Below are 16532 nucleotides of genomic sequence, written 5' to 3'. Positions count from 1 at the left end.
ATAAAAATAATAAGAAAAAAAGGACTTGGAAATAAACATCAATATTATCCATCTGAGTTCATAAAAAATAAACATTGAATCCTTTCAAGCCTAATTATAGCCACACAGAATGGCAAGGCCTATGATTCAAGTGAAAAGGTGCAGCAGACTGCCTGGGGAGATGGTGTCTATGCCTGTGCTGCTCTCCAGCATCCCTTGCTGCCCAGACAGCTTTCTGGTCTGTGCAGGTCCACATTGGACCTGAACCCAGAAAGGAGAGTTTTGCTTCAGGTCCAGCTTCAGCTCCAGCCTGGCCCAGGACAGGACCTGCCAAAAATTCAAGTGCGCTGAGCAAAATGAAGATTATTTCAAATGCGGCAAAAATCACTTGTGGGTAAGACCTTGAGTTGCTTCTGGGCCCTGTGCCCCCCTGGGTCCTGGCAGTAGCCTCCAAGCCCTGTTTGTTAGTGGTTCAGGACAGCAGCAGCTGGGAAAATGATGGGAAAATCCCTTGTTCTCGGAACCATCCAGTTCTGGTACATCGTTTCTCCTGTGTTTCCCTTCCTCCTGCAGCCCTCTGTTTTTAGGGGGAGATGTGGGTTTAGAAAAGACATCTCCACCCTTGCAAAAGCTCCCACTGTTTTTACCCAGGCTGAGGTCAGCATCGCCTTTTCTGCGGAGTTGACTGTCGTGTTACAAAGAGGATGGAGTACTGTGTTGCCAAGGCAGGAGAGATGCAGAAGGAGCAAGGTCTCCTTTTTAATGCCATGGTCCCTGTGTGATAAATAACACTTTTCCTGTGACCTACTGGCCAACTGATCTTTCCTCGGGCTTTGTTAGCAGGAGACTCTGTAAAGCAGCAGATGAAACAGGAGAAATGCCAGTTTAAAGCTGATACCTCAATCTAAACTACAAAGCAAGAGAGAAAAGATTAGAGCTGGTTCCAGCTGGAGAACTGAAGCTGTTCCCACCCTCTCTGGTGTCGGTCATGCCCCACTGGTGTTGCAGGGCTGCTAACCCTCCCAGTAGTTTAGGCTGTGAAAGCAGTAGTGATTCACAGAAAATGATGGCATGTCAGTGGAACACCAGCTGCAACAGGAAAGGTGTCTGTCATGTCAAAGGCAAGCGGATGAGCTAGGTGAGCAGAGCTGTTCCACTCTCACCACCTCTCTTTGTAATTTATGTTCCCCTTGATCCCACTCTTTTACTTTCTCCCCTTTTCTTTTCCCCCTCCAGCAAAAGCTTACAGCCCAGAGTTTTACTATGACACTCCCAACCCCACCTTGAGCCAGAAGCAATCCAAGAATTACTCTTACGTCTTGCAGTGGACGCAGAAGGAGCCCGATGCTGTGGATCCCATCCTCAAGTACCGCCTGGAAGTCCGGCAGGTAAGGTCTGCTCTTCTGCAGCCTCAGTGCGTGCCCTTGGGAAGAGGACCTCTCAGGGGGCAGTTACGTCAATGTCTCCTTGCTGATTAAGAGCTGAAGGTGATGAAATTGCCAGACCCTGATGGTCTTGCACCTTCCCCACCGAATGGAAGAGACAGGCCAAGTGCACACCTTGGCTTTCATTCTTTCATCTGGTTTTGGGTACACTCTAGGGCTTTCAAAGCCTCGCTGCCTCCCATCGGGCTGTTCATGCTCCATGTTCTGAATGGGGTTTTAATGCGAACAAAACCCCACAGTTATTAGTAGGTATTGTAAATTTTATAGGCCAAAGACTCAAGCGAGTGGAATTCCACCCTCCTCACTCATGTGAAATAAAGGGAATAAGCCGAAGAGCTCTCCAGGCAGGAACTGCAGGAAAAAGTCATCGGCTGTTTGTGGTGCAAAAGGGCTTTCATATTGTCACAGTAATGAAGCTATTTGGACTATCTAAACTCTGCAGGGGAAGAGAAGTGGGTTTCAAGGTTTCCGAGTCTGAAGAGAAATCATACCAGAGGGGGTAGAGGAAGAACTGAGGGAAATCTGAAGGGATCACTGGTTGGCGAAGGTTAGGGAAAAGAGTCTGATGTTTTAAAGGAGCACATTAACCCAGCAGGATTGCCAGGTACTTTCATCCATGCTCAGCAAAGTGCCTGCATTCAACATTTTTTAAAAATGGGGACACTTAAAATTGGTGTTTCTTGCCATTCAGTGGTAGCTTGGAAGCAAACGCATTTTGCAATGAAAACTTTGTTTACTGTAGAATGAAAACGAAATAATTAAAAAGATCCAAGTATCTCTTTCTTCTAGTTCTGCACAGTAGGCTCCAGTTTTATGTCTCCGTTTGATTGTGAGCTCTCTGGGGTGGGACAGCCTTTGTTTTCTTCCTCAAACCACATGAAGCACATTGTCAGTGCTTAATAATAATACAGGACACAGGGGAGCCTCTAATAATGAAGGCAGTTTGTCATAGTACCCCTTCCCTCTTTAGCTGAGTTTCGCTATTATCAGCACTGCAACTCAATGAACTAATTTGTGATTTTTATCCTTCTCCAGTGATGCTGAGGGTTTTTTCGTTTTGCACAGTGCCTAAAAGTAATCTGGGATCTGTTCCTCATTGAGCTCCTACTGAAAGGGATCAAGAAAAGGGAAAATCACGTTTCTGCTTTAAGCTATGACATGAAGGAAGCTGAGTGCCCCTGCAAATCTACCCCCACCCCACCCCGGTTTTGTTCATATCCCATCAGTTACTGCTCTTAACGTTTCTTTTGCAGCATCGCTACATAGTTGTGGCTGTTGAGTGGTGTGTTTTAAGAGGAGTGTCATGTCATGGCCCCGCTGTAGCCCAGTCTCATGTATGGGTAGGGTCTTAGACCTGGCTACAGGTGGCCTGGCTCTGAACAAGGGAGGGCAGAGCGAGGAGGAAGCAGGGGAGATTCGTTGCCACTTCTGTCAAGCACAAGCAGGAAACACTCTGGAAGAGGCTTTCTTGGTATTGCCTCCTCCTGGCCCTCCTCCTGCAAAGACACTTGCGTTTAGTGGTGAGGTCTCTGCCTCCATGTGCCATACTGAGGTGTCACTGAGCATTTTTAATTTTCTTGTCCCAGAGGATCGCATACCCTCTTGTCTCCAACTCTCCGCTTCCGAGAGCTGCCTCTGTCCTCCTGTCCTGCCTTCATGGCATTTGCCCCTCCATGTCTCACTTGGGCTCCAAGCAGCCTTGTGACTGACACCTTCCACTCTTTGCCTTGCGCTGTCACCCTCTTCCACATCCCAGAGGCTTTGCTGCTTTGTCACAGCTTCTTCTCCATGCTGGGGGGCCTGGGCTGAGCTTTGTGTCCTGCTGTTCCGCTGGACCGCAGAACACGGTGACATTACTGAATATAACTGTGAAAAGCTTAAAAGCGTTGCTAACTGGAGAGCTCTTAAGAAAGGGGATTTTTCTGCCTGAACGAGGAGCCGCTGTTTGCCCGTGTGTCCTCCTCACTGGATACACTGGCTTCCAGGCACTAGCTGTGGTGGCACAGAAAGCCTCCTGGAGAGCTAGGATTGAAGTGGAATATTCTCCTCAGATAAAACGGGCCTTACACGCGGCCAGACGCGACTGATTTATTGCCAGCATCAAGCTGATGAAAGCTTACCCAGCCAGCCAGCCCACCTTCTCCTCCAGCCCTGGGAGTTCCCCAGCCTCAGTGGTCAGCAGCAGGTGCTCTTCAGCATCTTAAGGATGATTGAATGGGGCGGCAGCAGCCTGCAGTCTTGGGATGGTAAGGGGCTGTGGCTGTCTGGGGGGATTAACTCTTGCTGAGCTGGAATCCAAAGGGCAGCCAGCTGGGATGCCCACCGGTTGTAAAATGCTTTGCTGGTTTTCATTTCACTCTTCCCAGTTTGCTTGAAGAGCTCTTGGCATATGTAAGACGAAGATCCCTAAGTAGCAGGATGCTTTGCAAGACACCTGGGAACCCTTGAATTAAATTTGCGTGCTGCAGCTGCCGAAAACGGGGCTGGGTAAGAGTCAAAGTGCTGCTTATTAATTGGCTGGTGCTGTGGCTCCTCCAGCTTTTCATGTTCAGCAGCTTCCGAGGGCTAGTTGGGCATTCTTTTTTTTTATTTGGTTTCCGAAGTGATGCATGGGGACTCCCAGCAAGACAGACAGGTGCATTTCCACAGGAGCTGATTGTTCCCGGCGCTGCGGAGCAGGCTGAGTGGCACAGCAGACGTACCAGTTCCAGCAGAATAAGAATTAACCTTCGATTAAAACCAAATAAACAGCCTGACAGCTTGGAGCCGCTGACCCAGGCAAAGCGCATATGATAGCAATGTGGAGCAAGCTTCTTGTAAAGCCTCTGTTGTATGTCTCAGCAAATAGGCTGTTGTTCTCCGGAGTGTGTCAGTCGGGTGGGCTAGGCAGTGGCTTTGCCTTGAGTGGCACTTCAGAGGGGGAAACATCCCCACCGAGGAATTGGGGGGGCCTCACAGACGTCCGTCCGGACAGCTTGGGAGGTTTTTCCTATCCTGCTCCGAGGCAACTGATCCGAATGCCAACCCACCTTACTTCATCTTAGCCAGTGAGTTTACGAGTCTGCAGCCCTATGTGGTTTGGTTGTGGGCAGATGCCATGAGGCTTTTGGGCTATTTGTTTGGTCAGCTTTTTTTCTTCCATGTACCCTTGTAGAGTAGAAAGGCACCGAGGCACTGCACTCCAGCTGAAGATGTTTTTTCCATTGCTTGGGGATTCAAAGCCGCCTCCCCAAACCAGATCTTTGCTTAAAAAATAAAAAGCCTTTTAAGTTGCTTGTTTCTCTCTGTGTATTTTATCCCCTCCCAGAGCTCTGCTCTAACATTAAAGAGAAATGAAAAGCCATCTAATATTGCAAGCAGGTTGCATCCTGGAGGAAAGATCTGAGCTGGGCTGGTGGTTACGGTTACAGGGGATAGTGGCAGAATTACTGTGCGCTTAATGAGCTGGAACCCATCTGTGACCTGAGGCTGCAGGAGAGAGAGGAAGGAGAAGGTATTGGTGCAGTAGGGAAGTTTAATCTTCGTTGTGCCCCTCAAGGAGACCTGAGGCTGCTGTCTCCTCCGTACCTTCTGATACGCAGGCGCGGGCCAGAGCAGGGCCAGCTTAACACGTTCCTGCCTTTCCCCTCCTCGGAGCAGGCTCAGCTCTACCTGCCAGACAGGCCCCAGTAATTTGCACCGGGCCAAGGCCTGGACCCATTCGCTAAATTAGCTCACTGGGTTGTCACTTCAGATTAATTCCTGTCAGGGAGACTGTCTTTAATGAGACTGGCCTTGTGCGATGCCTGAGTAATTGTACCGTCTCCCTTTGTTTGTACTTTCATCCGCTCCATGTTGGATAAACATCCCCTGCTGTCTACAAAACTCATCTGGGCTCCGGAGCCGGCTGCCACTTGCCTCATCAGCCAGCCCGAGCGGCATTAACGAGAGCTGCGGCAGTGGGGAGCCGGGCTCACCGTGTGGGGAGGTGACAGATAACAGAGCTGTTTGGACAGACATAGGACAGGGGCGTTAGCAGGAATTTAATGATTGTGATTAGAGCAGAAGGTTAACTCTGCTGATGGCCATCGCGACGCAGCGGGAGAGGTTTTATGCCGAGGCCCACGGGCTGCGGATCTGTATCGCTTCATTTCTGCCTCTGAGTTGTTCTTTTGCTCTCCTCTGAGCCCACTTTAGCAGCGTCTGTCAACTGCTGTGTGTCTTTGGCTTCGTTACCACATGGAGCCGGACGCCCATCCAAGGGCACACAGACCAGGGCAGTGGCGTCTCTCACTCGCTGCCTTCACCCTGAGCAGGGGCGGTACTACTCACAAGGGAGGATGAGCAAGTAGTGCACCAGCCCATAGTCTCTGATGTGAATGTTTAGTGAGAACACCGTTAACTCGCATCGTTATGCTTCCCCCATTCATGCACCACCATGGTTTGATGAACCTGTGTGCATGGCCCTTGGCATGTGAAGAACCACCCTAGTGAAGTTGGATGCATCTTCCAACACTTGTAAGCAGCCCTGTGATAAAACAAACAGCCAACTTGTGCAGCCAGGGCAGAACAAACTTCCAGAGCAAGCTAATCTACCCAGCCCTGCACTCATCAGTGGTGAGAACATCCACGCCGAAAGCCTATCTCCTTCCATCTTCAGCAGTAGCCAGTGCCTGGAGAAAAGGGTAAAACAGAGACACACAGTATTGCTTTCTCTGCCTCAAGAAATTATAACCCCACTTGTTTGTTGGGTCTCAGGTTAGGAAAGGCTAAGAAGGCAGAAAGGGGATGTGCTCAAGTGGGTGGTGGCCCTTGCAGCAGCCCAGCCCTGTGCTCTGGGAGGTGAATGCAATCCCTTTTCTTCCATGGATCATCAACCATGGCTTCAGGCAAAGCTTCTTGGGATGCTGAGCAGCCAGTGCCCGGGGGGGGTTGCCTGAGGGCTGCACCGCAGGGCCAGGGGGCTGCCGAGGGCTGGGAAAGGCAGCAGCTCTGCGCAAGGCAGGCAGGGGTGGCCGAACTCGCTTTACAAACCAAGGGGCTAACATTTTGCTGGCTCTGGGGATTACGTGCTGTCTGGGCAACGCTCCCATCACCAAGGTAACCACCTCACGCGGGGCTGCCAACAGGCCTGGATCCGTAGCCACCACCCCGAGGCTCACTTGGGCACCGTGCCCCTCGTGGCCCCATCCTGTGCATCCCCTCACTGGTGCTGTGGTGGGGCTTTCAGCTGCGGGAGGCTGCAGGAGGAGGATACAAAGAGATTTTCAGACATCTTATCTAAAAAGCAGTCAGGGCTGTCCTCCTAACTGCTTTTCATACTACAATATGAAAAGCTTAAAGGATGGAGTTGCGGGTTGTGAAGTGGAGAGGGACCCATCCTGCTCTGGATAAAATGTGATCTGTGGTGCACTGGCTTGGTGTTACCTGGAAAAGGGAAAGGACTTGTGGTGCCACGTCCACCAAGAAGTCCTCCTGCCGAGACCCTGCTTAACTGGACAACCCAGTTTGGTGTTCCAGTGTGGGGCATAAACAGGGCACATGGAAAGGGATGTACAAGTCCCTTTTCCTTTCCTCCGCCCTGCTAGAGCATCACAGTCCCAGCCGGCTGCAGCGAGGAAGGGAGCGTGACTTCCCACGAAGCAGCATATGGTGGCCCTGGCTGGCCATCCTGCATGGATGAAAACACTTGTGGGGTATGACAAATGCCACATCCCTTTACTGTTCACCATTTCACTTAATAAAAGGGTCCTGTCTCACTGGTTTTAGGACTGGGGACTGCAGTGACTTGGCCTCCCAATGTTTGCCCAGGACTGAATCTCAAAGCAGACCTTCTGTTGTAGGATGGCTTATAAGTCACATCTGCCAGAAAGCTCCTTTAGTCCTGTCTTCTTTTTTGCCTGCCTTGGCTGCCAGTTTGATGTCTGATCACAGGCTGCTGTCGTACAGGACCACATCAAGTCAACGCAATTCCACCTACCTGCTGAGCCCTCCTCTGTAGCAGGAAAAGGTGTTTTTTCAGCTCTAACTCTCCAGTCTCCCCCACTGATGCTTTTTTTTTTTTCAACTTTTGTTCAGGTAGTGAGAATAGGCAGATTATATTTGTGCTCTCAAGTCAATTGCCTTCGGTTGTGCTAGTGGTGTATGTGATGCTGTGCAGAACTCAGCTCTGAGGGAGGTGGAAAAGAATGCAGAAAGGAGCCAGTGTGTCAATGGGAGGTGTGCTCGGTGGATGGTTTGAACAGCCATCATGATGCAAAGCCAGGGAAAGTAAGAGAAGGGAGAGGTGACACTGTCTTTTTAGGCTGCAGGAGGAGGAGAGGTTTGGGACATGCGGTGGGATTGAATGGCAGCCACACGGTGGTGGAAGGAGAGCTGGCTGATCAATAACATTTGATGGACAAGCTGTGCTTGAAGCTTGATGAGATTGCTGTGTGGGACCTAGGGGTAAAGCAGCAACTTTGCCACAGGCGTTTGGGAGCAGAGAGGGCAGGATCCTGCTTCAGCTGTGCTCTCTGCTGCCTGAAAACGGGACACAACATCAGTCACTGCAGCTGACAGTATGTTGAACTGTGTCTCTTTTTGTCCCAAGGAATCTGTCATGGGGGATGATTTGTTGATGAGACCAGCTGCTAGAATAAGGTCCCCTCTACCTGTGCTGTACGGGAAGACTCCAGGACAGCCAGATGTTTGGTGGGGGTGGGAAACAAGCTTTTTCCATATTTCATGTATTCTTTACTGCCTAAGTCAGCAACAGCAGAGCTTCCACCCAGCGCAAAGAAAGAGAGTTTCCTTCTGGCCGTTGGTCACTGCAGGTGGAGGTAACTGCCCAGCCACTGTTGTTAGCACTGTCAGCCAGAGGATCGAGTGATTCGTACAAGGCTGGCCAGGGGAGCTCGACACAGCCCTGACCAACATGGATGGGTCAGGTGAGTTCAGTGAAAATGGCTGGGAGCCGTGGGATGAAGTTTCCCCCTTAGGTCCGCCTAACATCTTCCAGTGCCACTGTTGAGACGTCCCTTTGCCCACGAGAGCTTAGCAAACGATGCCTAACTAATGAATTAGTCTGACTAATTCTGTCGTTTTGCATTCACAAATTGCTCTTCAGTATGATTCATGTTTTCCTGAGCTGGTTATCCCTGGTCCACAGATCATTTGTAATCAGTTAGTTGGGAAAATTGGTAATATGAGCGATGGCAGGTTAGTTATGCGTCATGGTACCATTCCTCTTCTCTGATTATCCAAAGTAAGCAAGGTAACCTGCCCAAAAGAGGGTAGCTAAAAGTTTTACAGTGTGGCTTGCCATTCATTCATAAGGTGCCTTGCAGCAGAGGTTTTGTCTTAACATTCACTTTACATAAGCACTGTTCCTAATGCCATTCAAGTACTTGACTCTGCAAGAGAGAAAGCAGGATATTGTTTAGCTTACCTAGTATAATGGAATAATTATGGAATAATAAGAGTTTTCCCACTCTTAGCTCTGTTTGGAATAGTTACAGTGCCTGAGAAGAACAGTACAAATAATCTCACAGGAAAGGCTTGTATGATCTTAAAACACATCTAGTATCAAAATCTCATCTATCTCCGGCTCCTAACACCACTGTTCAGTGCTCATTCAGGGTAAAGAGAATGTGAGAGAAGAGATAATCACATTCTCCCAACCAATACACCCCTCATATCAGCCTTGCAGGCTTGAGTTGTTGTTTTCACACCATTGTGCTTGTTCGTATCCGGCAGGCTATTGGCTTGTGTTTTACAAAGCTGAGCACAGGATGAAAAATTCTTGCCAGGTATCAAAGATAAAAGTGAGTCCTTTGTGTGCATCTCTTACCCACGCTTCTTTGGTGGCTTCAAGGGGTACATGCTAGTTATTGAGTCTTTCTGAGAGTCCCTGTCGATAGGCTGTGATGAAGCTGCCTCCCATTTATTCTGCTCATCTGTTGTTTTCAGAAGTCAGGCCACGTTCCTCCTACTGCTTTGGAGTCTTTTCTTCATGCACCTTCTTCCCCTTCCCTGTTCCCCCTCCTATTTTCCACCTCTTCTTTCTTTTCTTTCTGTTTCCTTTTTTTTGGTTTTGTTCTTGGTTTTGGTGTGTTGTTTTTTCCTGGCTTTCACTTCCTAGAACGTGTTGGAGATAAGAGGGGAGAGTGTGCGAAGGGGGAAGGGTTTGGAAGAGAAATGTAGTCTCTCCCATAGCTAGTGACAAACAGGCAGAAGTAGGCACTAGATAGATGTTTTGACTGTGTTTCATAAAGAAATGAAACGTACGCAGTAATGCTGCCAGGGCAGGCAGCACGAAGCAATGCGAAGGACTTTCTGGCTCTCCCTGCCTATGCTGTGCTGCCTGCCTCTTCTGTAATAGCGACAGGACTGCAAGTGCAGTCAAGTTAGTGGTAGTCACAGGCTCTGGGACGATACTTACCTATATACCTTCATTACACGTACCAGACTGGGCTGTCCAGACTCCCACACAAAGGCTATTTCTGCTCCAGTAAGCAATAGCCCCATCCTTTATTTATTGTTGTTTTTAAGGGTAAAGGTGCCCTAACAGAGGGCTCTGCCAGGGTCTGTAGAGAACCTGAGTAAAGAAGCCTGGGAGATGGCAACTCCTGTTGGTGGAGCACGTCTCCCTTGTTAAGTCACAACCATATTATAGATAGAATGTCTCAGAACTCAACCTAGCTGGGCTATGCAGAGCCTGCTTGATTTTTCTTCGTGGAGCCAGAAGTGCTGACAGCATGGTGCATAGAAACATACATGGGTCTGGCTGCAGGTAGTCGTGTCCAGTGCAAGGAAATGGGTGGAAGAGGAGACTTTACTCACTGAGATTAGGGATGAGTATAAAGTTGGATCCAGTAAGGCACTGAGCAGTGCCAGTTTTCAGATGTGAGGCTCAAAATGGACTGGAACCATTGCTTTCGGTAAGAAGGGGCTGTGAAGCAACATGAGGCATATTGTCCCTTATTCAGCTGGTGCCCATACTGCAGACAGAGAGGTGATTTCAGGCTCTGTAGTGCGTAGTCAAGTACAGGCAGGATCTTGCAGCAGCAGTATAGAGCTTCCATTCTGAACAGAAGGACCACATGTGCCTTCAGGATCAAAGATATGGCTGTGAGACAATAGGAGAGAGAGGAGGACAACAGGAGGACAAGCGTAGCTAGACATACACGTGACGTGTCTAGCTCAGTACCAACCACAGTGACACCAACACAGGCTCCTTGCACAGACTGGAGAGTGCGTGGCTCTCCCTCCCTTCCCACCCATCACCAAATTCAGGTGCTAGTTTAACCCCTTTTTCTTCTCCAACTCCTGGGCTCCCCCTCCTCTGGTCATGCAGCTGTGTGATGCCCCAGTAAGCCCATGGCTCATGAAGTTGCCAGTCATGCTGTACCTCAGTTAAGGCTTTTACTTGACTGTCTTCCTGACAGAGTGAAGATTAGGTCTGTTCTTAGACTGGGGAACATATGCTAATAAAATACATATTGCTTTCTGATCAGCCCCTAATGAAAGACATTATTGAAGAGTGTAGAACAAGCACTTACAGTAATTCATGACAGCACCAATTTGGCTTCTCTAGGAAGCTGTAAACTGCTGCTCTCGGCACCTAATGAGGATGGGCAGCTGATTGTGTGTGCAAGGGGAAGAGAGAAAGACTGGCTCCTGGCTTAGATGGGTCCTGCTGTCCTCCGTAGCTACTGAAGGTCACAATTTCTTCTCTCTTTGGAGCTGAGGATGTCTCAGCCCTGAAAGGGAGCCTGCTGCTAAGGGCAGTTTAGGAGGAAAAACTTCCAGGACTCCTCACTTAGACGGAATAATGGATTTGCTTTAGCCATCCGTGCTGGCTTAACCCCAGGATATGAACCCGTGTGTGCTTGACTGATGAACAACATAGGCGTGAATTTCGGTTCACTGGTATGCTTGTCTGGCAAATGCCAACTTTATGTTTGCAATGTGATTAATTGCTGTGGAAACCCCTAATGAATAATGGTCATCAAGTAAGTAAAATGAAATAAATCCAGCTTTAAACTTACCCTAGCCCTTTAATTGATGCTGTTGATGCTTGACATCATTTCCATTCAAGGTGGTGATGAAGTACTAACCCAGGAAAATGTTTTGATCCAATCTGACAGGCGCAGGAATTTTGATGAGAGATGGTAGAGAACATCACAGTTGCTGTCTTCATATTCAAACCAAATTTCTCCACTAACCAAAACTTATCCAAATGGCTTTTCCAGATGGTGCCTACACTGCTGAGCGGGCAGGCATCTTCCCCATGGCTGATACCAGCCAGTGAGATCAGAATCCCCTATTAGGATTGTGCTGCTGAAATTTTGTGCAGCTGATACCATATTAGGATGTAATGCCACCTCTGTGGAGGATCAGGATACCATAAAGAAGATCTGAAAGACAGAAAACAATTTGAGTGGTTCAAGTGGGATGAAATGCAGCAGTACAAAGGCAAGGTCATGCATGTGGAGAGTGCTATCCCAGGAATCTGCTACAGGCTGGGAGCTCACCAGTAGGAAATGACTGAAGTGGAGGAATGATGTGGGTGAGTTAGTTGACTTCAGGGAACTGCTGGTAAGACACGGGTGTGAGAAAGGGCGAATGTACTCCTAGGTGAAGCCTGAGGTACTTCCAAGGCAAGGTGGAGAAGTGCTACTGCATCCTATATGCGGGGCTGGGATACTGAACTCCAGCAAGTGGGATCAAGCAGAAGAGGACTGCAGGGTAGATCAGGGAAAGTGAGAGTCTGTGTTACAAGAGGAGGTGCAGAGTGCTCAGCTTGTTTAGCCTAGCAAAGCAAAGGCTGAGAGGGGGTGTGATTGCTGTCTATAAAAACATCAGGGGGTCAAGCAGCAGGGAGGGAAAAGAGCCATTTAAGCTAAAGGACAATATTGGCGCAGGATCAACTGGGTGCAAGCTGCCTGTGAATAAATTCAGGCTGGAAATGAGAACATTACGGCGATCAGGCTCTGGAACAACCATCCAGCGGGAGGAGCAGGCCAGACAGGGACGGCTTTTAAGACGGGATGTGGTACATTTGCGAAATGAATAAGCAGAGGTAGCCCCTGTGATGATAAGGGACTGGACTCTGTGAGCCGGGAGTGTACTTGCCCTGCGGTGTCCCTGAATGTGGCCATGCTTTTCCGTTTTCTGAACTCCTGGAAGATAGAAGGGGGCTGCCAGGGCAGAGGGGTTTTCTTTTCTCCCTCTGCCAAAATACAGAGAGCAAGAATCAAATCTGTGGTGTTCAACTGCAACATCAAAGGCAAACCATCTTCCACTGCTCTGCCCTGTGGCGCCAAGGTGGTATCAAGGACCAGAGTCTCAATCGATTGCTGTGTGTCAGAAAGTGAATGGGAAGAAGTGAGAGAGAAGAGCCAGATTTATGGCACATTTTTCCCTCATTAGACCCTCATGTTCAGCAGAGCTTCCTAAAATTCCCTGTCCTCACCTCCCTCCTGCCCCTGTTTCTGGGCATTTTTCATTCCTCTTTTCCCAAGGAATTTGCAGTGGTCTTATTTCTATCTATGGAACTCATCTTCTGGGCTCTCATTCTCCAGCATTGGAGAATGGGTCTGGCCCTTGGATAATTTTCTTTCAATCTTTGACACTGTAAACTCTGACACATGTAAATCCTGTCATCATTTTTTTTTTTTTTTTTTTTTTAGCTCTAAGAAGTCCATGGCACCTAAACTCTTTGAAGTTACCTTTCTACGAGGCCCACTGTAGCTTTGGAGGTGCAGTTGGGGCAGAAATTGAGGGCAAGGCACGTCTGCTGAAGTAGCAGGGTATTTGGCGTCGCAGAGCTCTGTGTTCATCCCAGGAGTTGTTAGCAGCACCATAACAAAGCTCAGCCCCTTCCAGTCCTTGGGATGGGGTGCTTGGGAGTATCTTTCCTGGCTGTCCCCAGTTTAAGGCCATGGACACTGCCAGTCTCGTCATGTTGAGGGGAATGGTGCGATTGTTTCTGGGCTTTGTGAACTGCACTCCCTTTGGAAGTGAGCAGCTGTGTCTTAGCAGGACTTTTCTGGGATGAGTTCATGGCAGTTTCGGCCACATGGGAAATCTGATATGAGATGATGCCTGCAGCACTCTAGGACAGAGCTATGTAATGTGTCCAAGACTCTTGGCAAACAGGCTGAACTCGTAAAAATGGGAGGCTCTTTCACACCCCAAGTAGTATTGCCTGTCAGAGGAAAAATGCCCTTCTGCTGCTGTCACCTTCTCCTGGCCCCTGGCCCCTGCTAACCAGGGATGTCTATGCCTGATGAGAAACTGGGCAGCTTGGCTGAGACTGTTCTCCTGGGAACATGAGAGAGATAGATGCCCTCACACCTACTGCTGCCAGGGCACTGAACTTTGAAGACCACCTTGATTGCTTGAAGAGCGCAGCCCACCAGCTGCACAGGCGGTTGGACATTATTTTGTCCACATTATTGCCCCATGCGTCTTTTGGACCCTTTTTGAGATACCTGTGCTTCCTTCACCACCAGGTGCTCCATAGCTGGGCTGCGATGGCATGGGGGGAACTCAGCCTGACGCCCCACCTGCATGCGTGCCAGAGACGGCATTTGTCTGTCGTGCTCTCTGCGGAGCTGTACGGGGAACGAGGAAGAGCCTGTCAGAGGGAGGGACCCTGCGTGCGAGGCTGCTGTGCCACACCAGCCTGTCCCTCTCTGCCATCTCCTCTCCCTTCGGAGAGGCCAGCGAGGCTGAGGATGGGAGCTGGGAGCTTTCCCAGCGCCCCATGTCTGTGGTTAGCTGGTGCGGACGGAGCGGGAGCGCGGGCAGCCACCCCCATCTCGTTTGTGCTGCAGGAAGGAGCAGAGCAGCCAGGGGAATTTGAGTGAGGCTGGGAAAAAAAGGGAGAGAGGGTGAGCATGTGTAGAAAGGATTTGGAGGAGAGATACTGGAAAGCAGAGCTAGTGCTCATGCACTATGTTGGGAAGCCGCTGAAGACGGGGGACAAGTAAGGAGAGAGTGGCAGGAGTGAAAAGCAATGATGGGAAGCTGGTTGCTTGCAGAGCAGTTCCTTCGCTCCGATCAGCTTGTTGGGGAATCTGCGTGATTTTAATATACGTTTTTCTAGCTGGTGGTTGCAATAATTCCCTGGGGCTCGGTGATGAAACAGATTTTCTTTCTAATTTCTCCCTTAAACAAGCGTGCAGCTGCTTAATGTGCAGCTGGTTGGGAGACCACATGCGTGGCTGCGCAGGTCACAGCAAGTCCCAGCACAGGTAGGTTATCGTAGTCTTGTGAATGCGTGGTGTGATTTGTTGAGCAGGACTGCAACAGTAACTATTGACAGATGTTTGTTAATATACTTTGGCTTTACTATGTCTGTTAGCTGATATGTACCTGGCTTAAACATCATTCAGTCTGAAAACAGCATCCTTTTTTCCTTTAATGACCTACATAAACAGCAAAGGTAGATGTGGCCCTGTCACTCTGCTGTGACAGTGTCCCAGCTGGGATGGAAGCAGGGGGCAGGGGTAGAGTGCCAGCCTGCTTTTCTCTCTGAGGGTCTTGGTTTGTGCTCCTGGACCAGGAGTCAGCTTGGCTGGCCACAGCGGGACAAGCTCTCTGTAAGCATCACGAGCCAGCTCAAATGATAAGACAGGGGACTGGGCAGACAATACCTACCAACAGGTGTGATGGTGGGGAATGAGAAAGGGCAGACCCAGTTTGCAGGTCCCGGAGACTTGATGGCTAAGTAAATACGAGCGTGTGAATGTGCTCTCCCTTGGTTGCTAATACTGCTAGCAAGTGACAGGGGAAAGGCACAGGTGTGTGAATACATGTCCCACATGCGGCTGATTTTGCCCTTTGTAAGGTGTTTCTAGCAAGCCCGTTCTGCAGGAACATTCTCCCCTCTGCAGCCTGTGTGATACCCGCAGCCAGCCAGTAGAAACTGTGGGTTTGTTTGTTTTATCTCTTCCCATCCCCTCCCTCTCATTATTGGAACTGAAAGGAGATGAAGGCAGAGATGAGGCTGTGCATTGCGCTGTGCTCTTGTTCTGGCCCCACTGGCAGCATCCCGAGCCTGGTGATGAATGAGGTTGTTGCGTGAGATCCTCCACTGAGGCTTCAGCATCTCTAATAAGGTGGCCAGCGTTTCACTGTCCTCTGTGCCTGTCTCTGCTTTATTAACTGCACCACAGCAATATTAAGCTGGAGCACTGGGCCAGCGTGATCAGGAGGAAGAACGCTGAGGAGGGGGGTGGAGGGAAGAAGGTACGAGGGTAGCATGGGAGAAGAGCACGCACGGAGCAGGAGAATGAGGGCAGCAGTGGGAAATTGGAGCAGTGGATTAAAAAATGGGTTCCTGCTGGACTGATGCATGCAGCTCTGCACAGACGTGCTGCTGGCAATCGGGGAGGCAGAGGATGTTTTGGGAGGGGGAGGCAGAGACAGACCCTGGCCTTAATGTCACTGTCTGCTGGACCTGTGCTAGTGACTGGAAGCTGGCACCTGCTCTGTGTGCACAGAGAAGGCTGGAGCTGACCCCTTTTTCTCCCTTGCACTAATTTCGTGCCTTTTAAACTCTGCCAGTAGTGTACCTGGCCCTTTCTCCTGATGGCTGCAGCTAGCCCAGGGAACACATTTGGCCTCTGCTGCTTTTCACCCAGAAGAGCCAGTCCTTCCAGGGACATCCCAGGCCAGTTCTGCCAGGTTGCCAGGACTGTAGGGACTGTAGTAAAGGTGTGCAGAGGGCAGCCCCACTGGCAGCCAGTTGCTGTGTCTGTTCAGGTTGCGGGTTGAATAAAGACAGGACACAGGCTGAGAGAAGAATTGGGTCTGGAGTATTTTCTGGAGGGCAAAGACCCACTTGGTGTCCTAGGATGGAGGTGTTACTGGTGGTGGCAGAAAAGCCAGTGCCGCCTGCAGCCACATAACTGGGCTCTGGGTAAGGCTTTAGCTGTTTCTAAATGTTGATTTTGCCAAGAAATTCCTTGAGCGCAGCTATGGCCTGGATCATGTGAGATGACTGGAGCCCCTGAAGCACAAGTGAAATTAATGGGTCCTTGGAGCATTCTGCTTCGAGGCTTGTAAAACCAACTCAATGGCATACTCCCTTCTGTAGACCCATGGGAGTATTTTCTCATCTCCATCCCAGCAGGA

The 16532-nt window shown here is 49.7% G+C and overlaps 1 protein-coding gene across 1 annotated transcript in view; it reads left to right on the top strand.

The window, feature by feature from the left end:
- MDGA1 (MAM domain containing glycosylphosphatidylinositol anchor 1) overlaps positions 1-16532 on the top strand; it is a 105411-nt gene that overhangs the window by 54356 nt on the left and 34523 nt on the right. The window contains exon 10 of the mRNA XM_009880461.1: positions 1216-1367. Within this exon, the coding sequence (XP_009878763.1) occupies positions 1216-1367 (152 nt within the window). The remainder of the gene's footprint in view (positions 1-1215; positions 1368-16532) is intronic.

The sequence above is a fragment of the Charadrius vociferus genome, unplaced genomic scaffold, assembly GCF_000708025.1.
Source record: "Charadrius vociferus isolate BGI_N301 unplaced genomic scaffold, ASM70802v2 scaffold62, whole genome shotgun sequence".
In the NCBI taxonomy this organism is placed as follows: Eukaryota; Metazoa; Chordata; class Aves; order Charadriiformes; family Charadriidae; genus Charadrius; species Charadrius vociferus.
The sequence above is the reverse complement of the archived record's forward strand: the minus strand, read 5'-3'. Positions and strand labels throughout refer to the sequence as shown.